The 17,983-nt window shown below is 37.4% G+C and overlaps 1 protein-coding gene across 4 annotated transcripts in view; it reads left to right on the top strand.

Moving 5' to 3' along the window:
* FBXL20 (F-box and leucine rich repeat protein 20) overlaps positions 1 to 17,983 on the top strand; it is a 116,771-nt gene that overhangs the window by 88,305 nt on the left and 10,483 nt on the right. For all 4 annotated transcript variants that reach the window (XM_082442362.1, XM_082442359.1, XM_082442361.1 and 1 more), the window contains exons 7-12: positions 7,598 to 7,693; positions 9,329 to 9,455; positions 10,744 to 10,818; positions 13,975 to 14,105; positions 16,048 to 16,108; positions 17,026 to 17,070. In XM_082442362.1, coding sequence (XP_082298488.1) covers positions 7,598 to 7,693; positions 9,329 to 9,455; positions 10,744 to 10,818; positions 13,975 to 14,105; positions 16,048 to 16,108; positions 17,026 to 17,070 — 535 coding nt within the window. The remainder of the gene's footprint in view (positions 1 to 7,597; positions 7,694 to 9,328; positions 9,456 to 10,743; positions 10,819 to 13,974; positions 14,106 to 16,047; positions 16,109 to 17,025; positions 17,071 to 17,983) is intronic.

Here is a 17,983-nt window from a genome sequence, read left to right as displayed (position 1 = left end):
AAATGGCATGATAGGGTTCTAGCAAGTTCACAGGAAACATGGCCAGTATGCAAAAATTAATTCTGTATCCGTAAACCATCAATGAACAATTGGAAAATGAAATTTTAAATATAGCAACATTCGTGGTAACATCCAAGAACACAAAATACTTAAGGATAAACTTAATAAAAATATGTGCACGTTATGTACACTGAAATCAGATTTCTAAAAATTAAAGGAAAGTAGGTCTTAAAAGTTTTCATGGACTTCCCTGGTGGCGCAGTGGTTAAGAATCCGCCTGCCAATGCAGGGGACACGGGTTTGAGCCCTGCGCCGGGAAGATCCCACATGCCGCGGAGCAACTAAGCCTGTGCGCCACAACTACTAAGCCTGAGCCCTAGACCCCGAGAGCCACAACTACTGAGCCTGAGTGCCACAACTACTGAAGCCTGTGTGCCTAGAGCCTGTGCTCCGGAACAGGAGAAGCCACTGCAATGAGAAGCCCGTGCACAGCAACGAAGACCCAATGCAGCCATAAAGAAAGAAAGAAAGAAATTTAAAAGTTTTCATCACAAGAAAAAAAAATTGGAGCTATGCATAGTAATGGATGGACTTATTGTGGTAATCATTTTGCAATATATGTGTATATTGAATCATTTTGTTGTACACCTAAAACTAATACAATGTTACATGTTAATTATATACCCAATTTTCAAAAGGAAAGTATGATAATAATAACTTGTTAAATAGAGAATATCAATTAAAAGAAATTGTAAAATATGAGTCAAATGGAAATTCTGGAATTGGAAATACAGTATCTAAAACATATATAGCATGATGACTATAGTTAACAGTACTGTATTGTATACTTGAGAGTAGATTTTAAATGTTTTCACCGTAGCAACAACAAAATGGTATTTATGTGAGGTAAACATTGTGTTAACTAACCTTCTTGTGGTAAACATTCTACAACATATATGTGTATCAAATCATCACACTGTATACCTTAAACTTACATAATGTTATATGTCAATTACATGTCAGTAAAGCTAGGGGGGGAAAAACCCCAGAAAAACAGGTAATCAATCAATAAATTTAGAGATCTGTAGGGCTTCCCTGATGGCGCAGTGGTTAAGAATCCGCCTGCCAATGCAAGGGACACGGGTTTGAGCCCTCGTCCAGGAAGAGCCCACATGCCACGGAGCAGCTAAGCCCATGAGCCACAACTACTGAGCCCACGTGCCACAACTACTGAAGCCCACGTGCCTAGAGCCTGTGCTCCGCAACAAGAAAGGCCACCGCAATGAGAAGCCCACGTACCACAACAAAGAGTAGCCCCCACTCGCCGCAACTAGAGAAAAGCCCTTGTGCAGCAATGAAGACCCAATGCAGCCAAAAATAAATAAATAAATAAATAAATATTTAAAAAAATAAAAATAAATTTAGAGATCTGTAGCAATTATCCATCCAGTCTGAAGAACAGAAAGATTAAAGAAAAATGGACAGAGCTTCAGAGACCTGTGGAACAACATCAAGAGTAGAATGCGAATGAATCCCAGACAAGATAGAAAGAGGCAGGAAGGAAAAAAAAAGTGAGAAATTAATGGCAGAAAGCCTCCCAAATTTGATGAAAAACGTTAATCTACAGATCTAAGAAGTTCAGTGAACCGCAAGAAGGATAAAAATATCCATACCTAGACATGTTAGGGCCAAACTGTTGAAAACTGAACACAGAAATTTTTGAAAGCAGCAAAAGGAAAATAACTCATGTATACAAAAGGAATATTTGAGTAATGGGTGACCTAATCAGAAATAATGGAAACCAGAGCCATGTGACATATTCAGTGTGCTGAAAGGAAAAAAACAAGAATTCTGTGTCTAGCAAAACTGTCCTCTGTAAATGTAGGCAAAATAATGACATTCTCAGATAAACAAAAAGGGAGAGAATTTGTCGCTAGTAAATATGCCTGGCAAGAAATAGTAAAGGAAGGCCTTCAGGATGAAAGGAAATAAATACCAGACAATAACTCGGATCCATAGGAATTGGTAAATGAAAAGCATCAGTAACGGTAAATATGTGGGTAAATCTAAGACTCTAATTTTTTCATATCTTCTCTTAACTTCTTTAGAAAATAGAAGATTGTATAAAGCAATCATTATAGCATTGTATTGTTAGGTCTATAATATATATATAGAAGTAATATATGAAATATATTTGAACATATGAAAATAATAGCACAAAGGAGAGAGGAGGGAACCATTACGTATTGGAGCAAAATGCTTGTGCTTTATGAGAATTAAGTTACTGGTTTGTTTGTTTTTTTAAATTTATTTTATTTTTTTGGCTGTGTCGGGTCTTAGTTGTGGCATGCGGGATCTTTGTTAAGGTGTGCAGGATCTTTCGTTGTGGTGCGCAGGCTTCTCTCTAGTTGTGGCATGCGGGTTGTTTTTTTCTCTGTCTAGTTGTGGAGTGTGGGTTCTAGAGCACGTGGGCTCTGTAGTTTGCAGCACACGGGCTCTCTAGTTGAGGCTCATGGGCTCAGTAGTTGTGGCACGTGGGCTTAGTTGCCCTGTGGCATGTGGGATCTTAGTTCCCCGACCAGGGATCAAACCTGCATCCCCTGCATTAGAAGGCAGATTCTTTACCACTGGACCACCAGGGAAGTCCCTAAGTTATTGTTTTGAAATAGATTGTGGTAAATTAAGATACATATTGTATTCCATGAGCAGACTATAAGAAAATAATTAGAAAAAAAAAGGTAAAAAATCAACAGAGGAATTGAAACAGTACACTTAAAACAAGAAAACAGTAAAGGAGACACAGAAAAACAAACTCAAAAAAAGCATGAAGCAAATAGAAAAGGATTGCAAAATGGGAGAGAAAATCCAACCATATCAATAATTTTATTAAATGTAGACAGACTGAACTCTTCACCCAAAAGACAGATTATCAATATGGATTAAAAAGCAACACCCGGGGCTTGCCTGGTGGCGCAGTGGTTAAGAATCCGCCTGCCAATGCAGGGGATGTGGGTTCGAGCCCTGGTCTCGGAAGATCCCACATGCCACAGAGCAACTAAGCCCGTGCACCACAACTACTGAGCCTGCGCTCTAGAGCCCACAACACAACTACTGAGCCCGTGTGCCTAGAGCCCGTGGCCCATAATTAGAGAAGCCACCACAATGAGAAGCCCGCATACTGCAACGAAGAGTAGATCCCGCTCGCCACAACTAGAGAAAGCCTGCGCACAGCAACAAAGACCCAACGCAGCCAAAAAAAAAAAAAAAAAAAAAAAAGCAAGATGCAAATATGTGCCGTCTACAAGAAAGAGACATGCTTTAGATTCAAAGACGCAAATAGGTTGAAAGTAAACAGATGGAAAAATGCATACTATGCAGATAGAACACTCCACCCAGTGATTACAGAATAAACATTCTTTACAAACATACTGGAACATTCTTCAGGATAGAGCATAGATTGGGCCACTAAACAAGTCTTAATCAATTGAAGAAGATTAAAATCATTCAAAATAGTTCTCTGACCAGAACTAGAGAATTAAACTAGAGATTCATGACAGAACAAAATGTGGGAAAAGCTCAAGTATTTGGAAATTCAGCATCATGCTTCTAAATAATTTTGAACTGAATGAAAATGAAAAGCTACCAAAATTTATGTGATTCAGCCAAGGTAATGATACAACTCTGCATTCCTATATCACAAAAGAGGAAAGAAAGAAAGCTCAAATCAGTAACAACCTTCAACTTTAAGAAAATAGAAAGAAGGGCAAAGCCCAAAGCAAAAAGAAGAAGGAAAAAATAAAGATTAGATTGGATATCAGAGAAATAGGAAACAAAAACAGTCATAAAATCAATGAAACCAAGAGCTGGTTCATTGAAAAAAGTTTTTTAAATTGACAAACCTAGACTAAGAAAATAAGAGAGAAGATTCTTTTTGATAATCTATCAAAAGCAGGAATGAAGGAGAGAACTAAGTACTTTAGCCAAAAGACAGATGAAACGTTTATCCGGTAATACCATAAATAACTTCATACTAACAATTCAGGCAACCTAGGTGAAATGGACAAATTCCTGCGAAGGCACAGATTACCAAATTTGACTCAACAGAAAAATAGACAATCTGAATAGGTCTATAGCAAGTAAATTCAGTAATTCAAAATTGTCCCGCAAAAAAAGCCCAGGCCCAGATGACTTCACTGGTGAGTCCATCAAATATTTATAGAAAAAATAACACCAATACTCAAACTCACTCATAAAATAAAAGAAGAAATACTTCATAACTTGTTCTATCCGGCCAATATTTTTCTGATACCAAAAATATCTGATGTCAAAGCCAAACAGAGATATCACAATAAAAGGAAATCTACTGTATTCCTCAGGAACAGAGATGCAGAAATACTTAACAAAATTTTAGCAAACTGAATCCAGCAACATATAAAAGGGTTGGATCCTAACCAAGTGGGATTTATCCCAGAAATACAAGTGTGGTTTAACATCTGAAAATCAGTTAATGTAATAGTTCATAATAATTAGTAGAATAAAGCAGAGATCAACAAACTTTTTCTTTATGGGGCTGGATAAGGAAATATTTTAGGCTTTGTTGGCCATATGGTCTCTGTCACAGCTACTCAACTCTGCCAATGTTTTACAAACATTGCCAGTGTTTTACAAAGTGGCCACAGACATTACATAAACAAATGAGCATGGCTGTGCTCCAATAAAACTTTATTGCATGGTGCTGAGATTTTAGTTTCATTTAATTTTCACATGTCACAAAATAGTATCTTTTGATTTTCTTTCAACCATTTAAAAATGCCAAAACCATTCTTGACTTGCGGCCATATAAAAATAGGCAGCTGGTGAGGTTTACTGCCCTCTGGAATAAAGGACAGAAACCACATGATCATCTCACTATGATAGGCAGCCTCTAAAATGGCCCCCAAATAATCCCTACCTCCTTATATTTGCACCTTTGTGTAATCTTTTCCCTTTGAGCGTGGACTGGACCTAGTGACTCATTTCTAACAATAGAATACTGCAAAAGAGATTGGATATCTCTTTGGAGATTAGGTTACAAAAAGACTGTGACTTCTATCTTGCTCTACTTTCTTCTCCAGCTCTGGGGAAGCAAGCTGCCCTGTTGTGAGTAGCGCTGTGGAGAGGTCCATGTGGCAAGAAATTGAGGTCTCTGGCCAGCAGCCAGCAAGAACCTGAATTCTATCAAAAACCAAATGAGGGGCTTCCCTGGTGGCGCAGTGGTTGAGAATCTGCCTGCTAATGCAGGGAACACGGGTTCGAGCCCTGGTCTGGGAAGATCCCGCGTGCCGCGGAGCGGCTGGTCCGGTGAGCCACGGTTGCTGAGCCTGAGCCTGCGCCTGCGCCTGTGCGTCTGGAGCCTGCGCGTCTGGAGCCCGTGCTCCGCAACGGGAGAGGCCGCGATGGTTGAGAGGCCCGCGCACCGCGATGAGGAGTGGCCCCCCCTTGCCACAACTAGAGGGAGCCCTCGCACAGAAGCAAAAACCCAACACAGCCATAGATAAATTAATAATAATAATAATAAATTAATTTTAAAAGTTAATTAAAAAAAAAAACCAAATGAGTAAGCTTGGAATTAGATCGTCTAAGGTCTGCCAACATCCGCCTAAATGAGCTTGGAAGGGAATCTGTACCTAGTTACCTTTGAGATGATTGCACCTGTGGCCAGTAGTACCTTGATGGTAGCCTTGTGAGAGACGCAGAGTCAGAGTCACCCTGCTAAGCTGCCTGTACCTATGTTCCTGATCCATGAAAACCATGAGATAATAAATAATTCTTGTTTTAAGCTGCTCATTTCCGAGGTAATTTGCTCTGCAACAGTAGATAACTAATACATCATTAGATACAGTAAAAGCACATGACAAAATGCAACACTCATTCGTGATCAAAATTTTAAACAGGGAATTCCCTGGAGGTCCAGTGGTTAGGACTCAGCACTTTCACTGACAGGGCCCCGGTTCGGTCCCTGGTTAGGGAAGTAAGATCCTGTAAGCCTCCAGGCGCAGCCAAAAAAGAAAAAAAATTCAACAAACTAGGAATAGAAGGGAGTTTCCTTAATCTGATCAAAAGCTTCCATGAAAAACCTACTGCTAACAATGTACTTAATGGTGAGAGACTGAATGCCTTACCTTAAAGTCAGGAGCAAAGTGAGTTTCTATTCAACATTCTACTGGGGATTCTAGCCAATGCAATAAGTTTACCAAAAAGAAAAAAGCATACCAATAGGAAGGAAGTAAAACTGTCTTTTTTGGCAGATAACATAAATCAGAAAGAAATGCCAGATTTCTACTCTGAAAACCATAAAACATTACTGAGAGAAATTAAAGAATATGTGTATCAAGAATATATAGAGAATTCTTACAATCAATAACAAGGCAATCCAATTAAAAATAGGCCTGGGACTTGCCTGGCGTTCCAGTAGTCAAGACTCGGTGCTTCCACTGCAGGGAGCACGGGTTCAATCCCTGGTTGGGGAATTAAGGTTCTGCATGCCGCGCTGCGTGGCCCAAAAAAATTAATTAAAAAAAAAAAAAAAAAGACCTAAGCACTTAGACATTTCACCAAGAAAAGAGATGAATGGTTAACAAACACAAGAAAGAGTGTTCATTACAAAATTGCAAAATAAAACCACAAGAGGCAATTTGACAAAGGCATTTATGAGGCAATTGAGGAAACTTGAACACAGACTGGGTGTCAGACATTAAGGAATTAAAATCCTTATTTAGAAATATGTCCTGAAATATTTACAGGTAAAATAATATGTCTGGGATTCACTGTAAAGTACTGAAACAAAGAAAGGAGGAAAATAGATGAAATAGCAATAGTAGAATATTGATAAATGTCAAAGCTTAATGATGGTACATGTGCATTCTCTGTTATTCATTCTTGAGTATATTTGAGATTTTCCGTAATTAAAAAAAATTTTAAATGAGGAACTTGACCACTGTGGGCAAAGAGCCTTTAAGGAATTCATAAAGAAAAGCAGGCAGTAATTTACATAACTTAGTTTGTTTCAGCCCAACACTGGTCCATCCTCTGTATACCTTGCAAAAATCCGATTTTTTCATTACTGCCATGCAAAAGGTTATCTGAGCAGAAAGAGATTTAAGTGAAAGAGCAGAGACAGAGGTTTTGGGCTTCATGTTTCACCACTTGCTGGCAGGTACTAGCTAGCTTTCTGATGTTCCTGAATTTGCAAAATGCATGTAGATCTCTTATCAGCACAAACGTAGTTTGCTGTCAATAGCTACTAACATTTCCAAATGTGAATCAGGCACCATCTTCCCCTCACACACATTCTCATAAACAGCACAGCTTTTTTTTATCCTTTGTGAACCTGCCTCTTCCTCAGCGTGAAAGGTCCCTGGATTTATAACTGCTTTTATTTGGGGTATGGAAATTTTACAGTTCTTGTAACACGTGAGAGTCATGTATGATATTCCAAGGATGTGTTCTTATTTGTTTATTGAGAATTGTGTATGATATTGGTATATCATACTAATATCCTTAGTAGGATGTGTTCTTATTTGTTTATTCATTATTTTCTCCTTTTTCCATTTTTCAGTACATGTACTAGCCTTAGCAAGTTCTGTTCCAAACTCAGGCACCTTGACTTGGCTTCCTGTACATCAATAACAAACATGTCTCTAAAAGCTCTGAGGTAAATTTCTTACAACAAGAATGTCCAATAATCAGAACAGATACTTATTTTTTTATTAACTAAAATAAAGTTGGAATTGAAGGAAACTATGTTTTGTAGATACGTACTGTAGTTCAAAATAGATCTTTTGTTTTACTACTTGCCCAAATTACAGGACACATTCAGGTGAAATGATAGAGGTAACTAGGATTTCTGAACAGAACAGTACAGTTTGTACGTGAATGAAGTGCTTAGCAGGATTCTGTATATATAGTAAGTGCTCAGTAAGTTTTCATTGTTTTAATGTTACTGTATTTTTTAAAAGTACATTACAAAAAGATATATCTTAAAAGGAGGGTGAAATGCCCAATGTCTTTGTACTTTTACTTTTTTATCAGCCTTTTATAAAAGATCATGGTGCCATGTATTAGTTACATTTATGAAGAGTAAGAATTAAGCCATTAAAAGACGAAATGTAAATTTAGTTAAGTAGAGTGTAAGTAATCTGAAAATGTGTCTCCTTCTATACCTTCCTTATGAGCATTGAACACATGTATCTATGGCTGGTGTAGGATAATAAATAAGATAGTATAACAGTGTTTATAGTTCATAAGTAATTCACATAAATGATCTCATTTATTTTGAAATCTTGTGAGGTAGATAGGACAGACACTTTACAGATAAAAAAAATCTAAAACATTTTTGAATGCCAGGTACTGTGGTTCAACCATGGGAGGTAACTGAATAAGATATTGTTCCTGCCCTTAAGTTGCTCAGAGTCTCGTAGAAGAAAAAAAAAACTAAATGTGTTGTCGTATTACAGCGGGATAAGTGCTATGGTAGAAATGAGTGCATTAGTTTGGGGAGAACATAGAAGGGCTACTGCTAATCTTGGTTTAAGAGAGGTTCTGTCAGGCTTCCCGAAGTGACTTGCCTGAAGTCACACTATTAATGTTGAAGAATGAACTTGAACCAAGATCCCCTGGCTTTATTTTATAAAACAATTAAAGCAGTATTTTCCAAAGAATGCCATAGAGCTTGGGATTCTTCCATAGTTTAAATGTGAAATCAAAGATCAAAGATGAAGCTAGTGTTTGATAGAAGGCAGAGATCTAATACAATATTTCCTAAATTCAGCCTGTGGAAACTGTACCTAGATACTTCCCAAGAGAGAAAATTTACAGATCCTTTGTAATTTTTAAAATAAAAGTTTAAATGGCCTCATTATTACTTTGATAAGTACTTGAATTATTTGATAGAGAAATTGAGTTTGAATCTGACTCTTCATTAATTACTCTGTTAACTTGAACAAGTCGCTTAATTTCCATTTCCTATATAGAGACCGTTAAATTTGTGATAAGTGCAAAAAGAATATACTTTGAAAAGTGTAAACCTCCATAAAAATCTAATGTATCTGAAAAACAGCATTGTGCTTGAGTTTGTTAGTTAAGGTGGATTTGAGCTAGCCCTCCTAGTGATGTAGTCCCACATGAACACCACAAGCGTTGATAAATGCACCTTTTGTTGCAGAATTGCCTGTATTCTAAATCTACATTAAGTAAATATGTCCCCAACTAGATGGCCAATAAAATGAGACTTTGGTGCCTTTGGAATTGGATTTAGTCATATGTTTGTTTCATTTTGTTTTATCCTAAGTGAGGGATGTCCACTGTTGGAGCAATTAAACATTTCCTGGTGTGACCAAGTAACCAAGGATGGTATCCAAGCACTAGTGAGAGGCTGTGGAGGTCTTAAAGCCTTATTCTTAAAAGGCTGCACACAGGTAATACTCCCTGTCTTACTTGTGAATGATAGAGGCACCATGAACTTGGTGGGCAGCCCAAGATGTTGGCTTGAGAGATACGTAGTTGTTGTGTATTACTGACCAAAGACCCATGCTTACCAAAAATTAAAGGGTTTTCCCTAGAGTGAAAAAATAGAAGAATTAACACCTGCCTGACCAAAGATAAATTTTTGAGGGGAGGCAAGATGGGGAGACAAAATCATAATACGGAACAGGTGCCACAGGCAAGAAGGTTTTCAAGTAATTTAATCTGAAAAGACAACTTGTCATGTTGTCACTGCCTGAGACCTTGAACTGGATAGGCAAGGAAGACAGTCTTGGCAGTTTCCACTAGTTGTTTAACTACCAAGAGCTTTTCTTAAATGTGCCAAGTATACAGCAACCTACATTTCATAGTGTTGATGCTTATTTCCTGCCAGTCACATCACAAATCCAACATATTTTGTCATTAAAAATTTTAGTATCTCAGTGTTTTACAGTGGGAAAAAAAAAGGAATTGACATGGTAACAACACCTGGAAGGAAATGATCAAGAGTGGGTTTAGAAGTGACTGACAAAGTAGGGCTAGGCTCTTATTACCTTATTTTATTAATGGTTGCTAAAAACCATGCCTTGTATTCTATTAAAAAATGCCCTCATTCTTTCACCACGAAGGGAAGATTTTCACGGTTTGAAACAGAGCTTTGAAAGTATGACCGCCTTAAAACAACAACTTGAGCTCCTGGTTATTTATGGAATCCTGAAAAATATTGATTGGGATGCATGATTATAGTCAATTACTTGCCATCTGTTCTCCGCACTGTACGCATAGCACTGATCTTCCAGCAGCAGATAACTACAGATTTCTTTCTCAGCTCCTGTTCCCAAAAGTTTGTTGTTAAGAAACTTTACAGGGAGTGTAGCAATGTGAAAGTTATTTTAGTTTCAAAATCCCTCAGCAAAATGCTGCAAGGCATCTTTAATTTATCAGAAGAAAAATCCATAAACATTAGGCAATGTTTATTTTATCTTTCCCTTGATTTGGTGATAATATGAATTTGACATGGTCGGTACTGATAACAAATACTGATAACTGTACTAATCATTTGAATTACACGTTTATATGATCATAGTTCATTGTTTCTGGTTCATTTGTTCCTTTGAAAGTTGGTTGGCTATATTTAGAATGTGTTGACGAATGTGTACACTCTTAAATCTTTAAGATTTAAGGTTTAAAGATTTTAAACAATGTCAGTAATAATTTCTTCTCTCTTTTTAATCTTTCTAGCTAGAAGATGAAGCTCTCAAGTACATAGGTGCACACTGTCCTGAACTGGTGACTTTGAACTTGCAGACTTGCTTAGTAAGCAGTCCTTCCCACAACTCTTCTGTATTAGTAATTCATTTCAATAATATTATTGTAAGAGTTTCAGTCATAAAGACCAGTAGTTTGTCTACTTCAGCCCTGGGGACGCAGTAATCATAGATGATTTTTTAAATGCTCAACAGTACTCGCCCCTAGGGGCTTTGACATAGATGAGATAGAGGGTAGCTTATACAGAATTCCAAATAAGCTAAACTGTAGCTCCACCCCTTTCTCTTCTACTTAAGAAAACTCTACTTTTTAGAAGTAAATTATTCACAGACTTCGGCATTTAAAATATTTTTGGTAAATTAATTGCAGTCACACCGACTAACATCTGTCAGTGAGTAATGACTATTGGGAATCATTGATATAAGCAGATGACAAGCAAAATGTACCCTTTAAATTATTTTCAAGTAGTATTTGTAGTTCACACTTGGCTTGTTTAGACTATCAGCTTTTTTGTGTCTATCCCAAACCCCCTGAATTTTGCTCAGAGAATTTGCTGAAACTATTCAGGATCCTAGAACATTGACAATACACCTTTAGCTTTTCCCTCTTGCCTTGAAAATTGCATATGTGTGTTGCCTTGAAGTGAGAGCTTCTCATAGCAATGAAAAAAGTTGGTGAGGGTTTTCTTTGTTTTTGCTAAGCCTTCTGTGTATAATACTCTCCCCTTCTTGTTTGGTCACCTGAAACTTTAGAGCATAGTGGTTGTTTAGTTTAAAGGTGACACACACAGGGCCACGTTTTGTGCAATTTAGGCACCCTGCGCTTCCAGCCCTTAAGGGATGGTGCTGATAGCAATCTGTTTCAGAGGCTCCTAGAGACTGAGTTAAAGGAATGATATTTTGATTTCCATAGTTGCTAACTACCAGAATTTGCCTACTTTCATTTATGAAACAAATATTTGGCCTGAAAGAAAGATCTTACACAGCTATTGTAAACACGAAACCATCATCTTACAGTGATAGGAAAAAAACTGTTCTTGCACATCTTCAGATTTTATTTATATACATACATAAATATACACATGTGCACTCTGTATATGTGTGTGTGTGTGTCTGTGTATATGTTACGTACACACACACACACATACATAGAAATACATATATACCATACCTACCGTTTGCCATTTTAGTTTCATTTCCTTTACCCTTCCAGCAGACAGAAACCAATTGGTAAGCATAAAGAACCAGCTCTGTCATATGTTTATTTTACTGTTTACCTTCACCCAGATCTTAGGGCATGAGTCGTTCCTTCTGTCATTCTGTACAATGTGATGAAATGATTGTCAGCATTCATGAGACTTCTTGAAGTTTCTGCCCAAAACTATTGAAGTGACCAAAGTACACACTTAATGCATTCTCTTTTTCTTGACTAATCTGAAAACATAAAAGTTTAGTAGATTTTGCTCTTTTAACAGTTTAAAGTATTGGTAATATGACTTTCTTCCTCAGTAATCCCTTATAGACTTCAAAACATTAAGAAAGAAAAGGCAGCACAACCCTCCCAGTATTTTGTTAATAATGCGTGACACAAGCTCCATTGACCTGCTAAATATGCATGTTTATGGATTGCTGCTTCTCTCTTTATTTACCTTTCTTTCAGTTATCCTTGTTTAGTAATAACTATACGTCACATTTGTGTGGCACTTTTTTAAGGTACTTCTACATGTGTATATGCCTCATCAATTTATTCTCATGACAGACCTTGTATCTGCCTTAGCATCCATTTTTCATCTGTATGTTGTTTCAGTTCTATAATACTGAGAACATACTGATTTAAGCAGTGAATATTTAAAGTTTGATTTTTTTTTCAGTTGTCCTTGCAACCTAAGAATACTGTTTGATTAAACAGAAATGACAGGAGAGCTTTATTCTGAGGCTTACACAAAATTAGCAAATCTATCAGGACAAATTAAAATGCTGATCATATCCAACATGTTAAGGTGTTTATACATGACATCTTTTTTTTAATGTAACATCTTTTGTGTTCTTTTTTCATTTTAAAATAATAATTTAAAACATACAAAATTATATTGGAGTTGGATACAACTATTTATCTCCATTAAATTAGGATAGTCTTTTTTATTTATACATCTTTATTGGAGTATAATTACTTTACAATGTTGTGTTAGTTTCTGCTGTACAACAAAGTGAATCAGCTATATGCATACATATATCCCCATATCCCCTCCCTCTTGAGCCTCCCTCCCACCCTCCCTATCCCTCCCCTCTAGGTGGTCATAAAGCACTGAGCTGATCTCCCTGTGCTATGCAGCAGCTTCCCACTAGCTAGCTATTTTACGTTTGGTAGTGTATATATGTCAGTGCTACTCTCTCACTATGTCCCAGCCTCCCCTTCCCCCACTGTGTCCTCAAGTCCATTCTCAACATCTGCATCTTTATTCCTGCCCTACCACTAGGCTCATCAGTACCAATTTTCTAGATTCCATATATATGTGTTAGCATACAGTATTTATTTTTCTCTTTCTGACTTACTTCACTCTGTATGACAGACTCTAGGTCCATCCACCTCACTACAAATAACTCAATTTTGTTCCTTTTTATTGCTGAGTAATATTCCATTGTATATATGTGCCACATCTTCTTTATCCATTCGTCTGTCGATGGACATTTAGGTTGTTTCCATGTAGGATAGTCTTTATATTATAAAACTAAGATTTAGAAATAAATGGATTTATGGTTGATATGAGATTACAGCTATGATCCACAGGTTGTTTCCTTTTTTTAAAGTAACTTAGTATCAATTTTGAACTTGTAAATGCATTTATACTATTAAAATACTGCTGTTTTTATCTGTTTTCTAGGTTTTAAAATCATTTAATTGAACCTACACCATGATGCACCCCATCTGTTCCCAGTCCTGTCAGTCCCATTAGGTTAAAAGAACCCTGTTATAGCTTCTTCCCTTTGCACCAGAAATGAGCACAGATTCTCTTGAAAGCTAAATCAAAAGGAACTGGAAGGAAGAAACAAAGTGTATTCATTTTCTTTTAGGTCTGCTACATGGTTAATATCAAATCTGCTTTTATTTCTTTTTGGCACTTATTTCACAGAGGTAACTTTTTTCTGTCCTTATCTTCTGCTAAGTAACTAATAACTATGGGTTTTTCCCTCTTGTTTTTTTTAGCAAATCACAGATGAAGGTCTCATTACTATATGCAGAGGGTGCCATAAGCTACAGTCCCTGTGTGCCTCTGGCTGCTCCAACATCACAGATGCCATCCTGAACGCTTTAGGTCAGAACTGCCCACGGCTTAGGTAAACGTTTCTTGTTTATCTCAAAAAATCAGGGGAAAGGAACAGTGGCCTCCTTCACTCATATTTATTCCTTGGAACCTTGAATTTTTTAAGGTAGACACTACAAGGCCACTACTACCCTTTCAGATGCGCACCTACTTGCTTTGTACCTCATTTGATTACATGCAATTGGCCTGAACCAGGGGGTAATAGTCCTCATTTTCTGCTTCTTGGCTATCCATACTAGAAAAATATCAACATTTTATCACATTACTTGAGAAAAGAAATGAAAGCATTTTCTCTTATTAATGCTTTCATATAATTCCTTTCTGAAGAAAGTTTTTAGAAGCCCACCCTGTGATCATTTATATTGTAGTAATGCTGCCAGGTGCATAGCAGGGAGCATTTAAAGAGAAAAAACAGCTCCCCCTTTGTGCTGATGGTCTTTTAAAGCGAGCTTTATTTCTCTGTGGCTCCTCTTCTCTACCTAAATACAGGATTGGCTGAATATTTACTAAGAATGCTGTGTTAGCACGCACATGGTATCAAGCCCATATTGATTTTGTAAGAGCACACAGCACACTATTTTGTAATAAATAGGGATAATCCCCGTACACCTTTTTTGTTCTTTAAAACAAAACTTATATTGTACTTACTATATATTAAACGTGTTAGCCACTGTTTTAAATTATTTACAAATATTAATTCATTTAATCATCATAACACCACATAAGCACTGTTATTATCTCTGTATTATAGGTGAGAAAACCGAAGCACAGGTCGAGTAACCTGTTCAAGGTCTCACAGTTAGTAAGTGCAGGAGCAAGTGTTCATTCTCAGGCAGTCTAGCTCCAGAACCTATGAAACCACTTGTCTTACACATAAGAATCATTGTAAACCAATAAAAACTTTCTTAAAACTTTTTTGTAATCACCTGGCCATGGGCCTTTGTAATCTCGGAAGCCTAGAGCAGAATACTCTTCAGGAGCTGAGGAGGCAGCCAGTCTTCTCTCTAAAAAATATTACGTATTACCTTTTTCTGTTTTAAAGAGAGGGATGTTCAGCTCCATTCTCCTTCATGGTTTATTTTATTGTTAGAAAAAAAAGGCTCTCAAATGTGATACTTAAAAGTTGGGTTCAGTCAGATCATACTTTCCCATTAGATACAGTATTTTAATTGATTGTCAATTGATAATGATTCCTTATACTTTAGCTTTATTTTTTTTTTTTCAACTTCTGTAGTAATTTGTAAGCAAACATACAATGTTCTTTGGTACTGTCGTGCAGACACCACCAGACTTTTCACAGAGAAGAGCTACTATTTTTGATTCCCCAGCCCTGTGGTTGGTATTTAAGGTGGTGTTCAGCAGTTCCTGAATAGGAGCGTGGCTGCCAGCTCAGCTGCCCTCTCCACTGGGCCTCCCTGGGAGCCTGTGGGAGGAGGCAGGAAGCTTAAGGGTATTTTTTCATAAGTATGGAATTTCATATTTGGGACAGGCCTGTGATTAACCAGTCCCTTCATAGTATTTTGAAAAGCTATTTAAATCTTAGTGAACCTACATGTAAAATAGGGAAAGAGAATAATTTAGCAACAGATTAACTGAGACAGAGTATTTATCTCCATCTCCTTTGTTTTCTAGGAGCAGGCTGCCCTCTGGGGGTAAGCAGTATGCCATCAAGAAGGCTTTTAAATGCGTTTCTCATGCATTTTGGCATTAACTACAAGCTTCTATTATATTCTTCTGATTGCATCACCCTAAAATGTGGTATTTACAGGACCACTTTATGATGACTCCATGAAAACGAGTAGCAAGATCTGTATACAGACTTGCTTAGCTGTGAATATAACTCCGTGTTATATAGTCCTTAGGGAATAAGAGGTTGTTTTCTTAAATTCTTGCCGTTTTAATAAACCCAGTTTTCAGGGACCAATGGGTTGACTTTCACTTTGTTTTTTTAACAGAATATTAGAAGTGGCAAGGTGTTCTCAACTAACAGATGTAGGCTTTACCACTCTGGCCAGGGTAAGTGTTTTCTTCAGGTTCTGTAGGTTTTGTTCAGGGTTTTTTTTTATTTCAGAAGAATGAGCAATGAGGGAAATGTGGAGTGGCAGCAGAATTGAGGGTGTAGGGTGTGGGGGGATCTCTGTGGCTGGTGTTCCTAAGCATCCTTGGGCTGCAGCTACAGGCAGCTGCTCTGGAAAGGCAGATGTGCATTGGAGACCATGACATTCCTTCGTGAGACTTGATTTTCCGCCTCTTCATAAGATTATAAGTTAAACTAAGTGGGAATTTCCTAGTGCTTTTGAAAGAAGCTTATTTGGTTATTTGGTATGCAACTGGTGGATGAGAGTAATGTTGAAAGAAACATATAAGCCTGATTTAAATGGAGAGGTTTTAAGAGATTTTCTGTATTCTCCACAAGATTTTAATACATGGAGTGGTTTGTAAATCACTGTATAATAATAGTATTTAAAATTATACCATCTTTGACCAGTGTAATGGAACATGGGAAGGGCATTTGCTTTCAGGCAGATCAATGGAATACTAATGGGGGCGGCGGTGGGCAGGCCATGGCATAACTAGATGAGGACATACAAATTCCCCTTCTGTGCTTACAAAGAAATCATTTTCATTAAATTATTTTTGGTTGAAAGGATCTCTGTATTAGTTCAGTATCAATGTTCAGGAAATTTATTCCCTTGGACTTTTAAGATGTTAGATACTTTAAGTGTGGAATAATTGAGAAATTTCACGGTGATAAAGGCCTTTTAAAAATGTGTAATTAATGGAATAAGGCAGGAAGTGATATAAGAATGACACCAACGCTGAAGCTCTTAAGATTTCATCAGTCTATTTAATATTACTTCTTCGTTTTCTCACCTTAATTTTTTCCCAATTTTAAACGTTTGTACTGTAATGTTTGGGTTTGTGTCTTACAGAATTGCCATGAGCTTGAAAAGATGGACCTGGAAGAGTGTGTTCAGGTAAGATTGTGGATTTTTACTCAGAAATATAGTATGATAGAAACTTACATAGTACGTGCACATCAGAACGTTCAATTCCCTACCCTAGTATAGTGGGGAGCCTGCAGCACTGCTGACTCTGCATTAATTGAGGTGTCCTCCAGGCATACCAGCAGAGGTGCTCACGGTACTTTTGCTAAGGAACTAGGAAAATACCTGCCATCAATAAGGTTGCCATTGGCGAGAAAGAAGGCTCAGGCATTTAGACCATAAAGGTACTAAGATATTTCCTTAGACCTACAGGGTTATGATGCTAATAAATAATTAAAGGCCCAGCACACTGATAGATATCACTGCCCCTTTTTAGCTTAACTGGACCCTGCGCCCCTTACATCATTAACCCTGGAGACCCAACTCTGTATGGAACCCTGCCCTTCAGGCAGGCAGACTTAGCTTCTTATCAAGAGTTTTTTTTATTACCAATTTTAAGAGCTTTCAGCTTATTAGTTGGCTGGGGAGAAATTTTAAAGAGGGACTCCTAAAAAGAAGATAGAGCAGTGAATTTTTTTAATGGTAAAAATAAAGAAGAGAAGATACTTCAATAACTATAGACGCCAGTTTTTCTAAATTACTTGTTATCCGGACACTACTTGGTCCCTATTAGTTCTTATTGAAGTGAAACTTACTCACATCCATCTGTTTCTTGCACATGCCCAAATGTCCTGTGCGTCCTTTCCAGTGTTAGTCCTCTGAGTGACGTGCACACGCCTGCCTACTCCAGTCCCCCACCCCTGCCATTTCTTAGCCCCTGTGAAATTATGTGTATTATAACAACAATCTCAGAATTGGAGAGAAATTTGAAAAGAAATGCTGATTTACTCTCCATCCTAAGATAGCTATAAAAGACTGTTCTTCCTTCAGGAGTTCTTCCTTA

The sequence above is a fragment of the Balaenoptera physalus genome (genome assembly GCF_965194825.1).
Source record: "Balaenoptera physalus genome assembly, chromosome: 20".
Taxonomy (NCBI): Eukaryota; Metazoa; Chordata; class Mammalia; order Artiodactyla; family Balaenopteridae; genus Balaenoptera; species Balaenoptera physalus.
The sequence above is the reverse complement of the archived record's forward strand: the minus strand, read 5'-3'. Positions and strand labels throughout refer to the sequence as shown.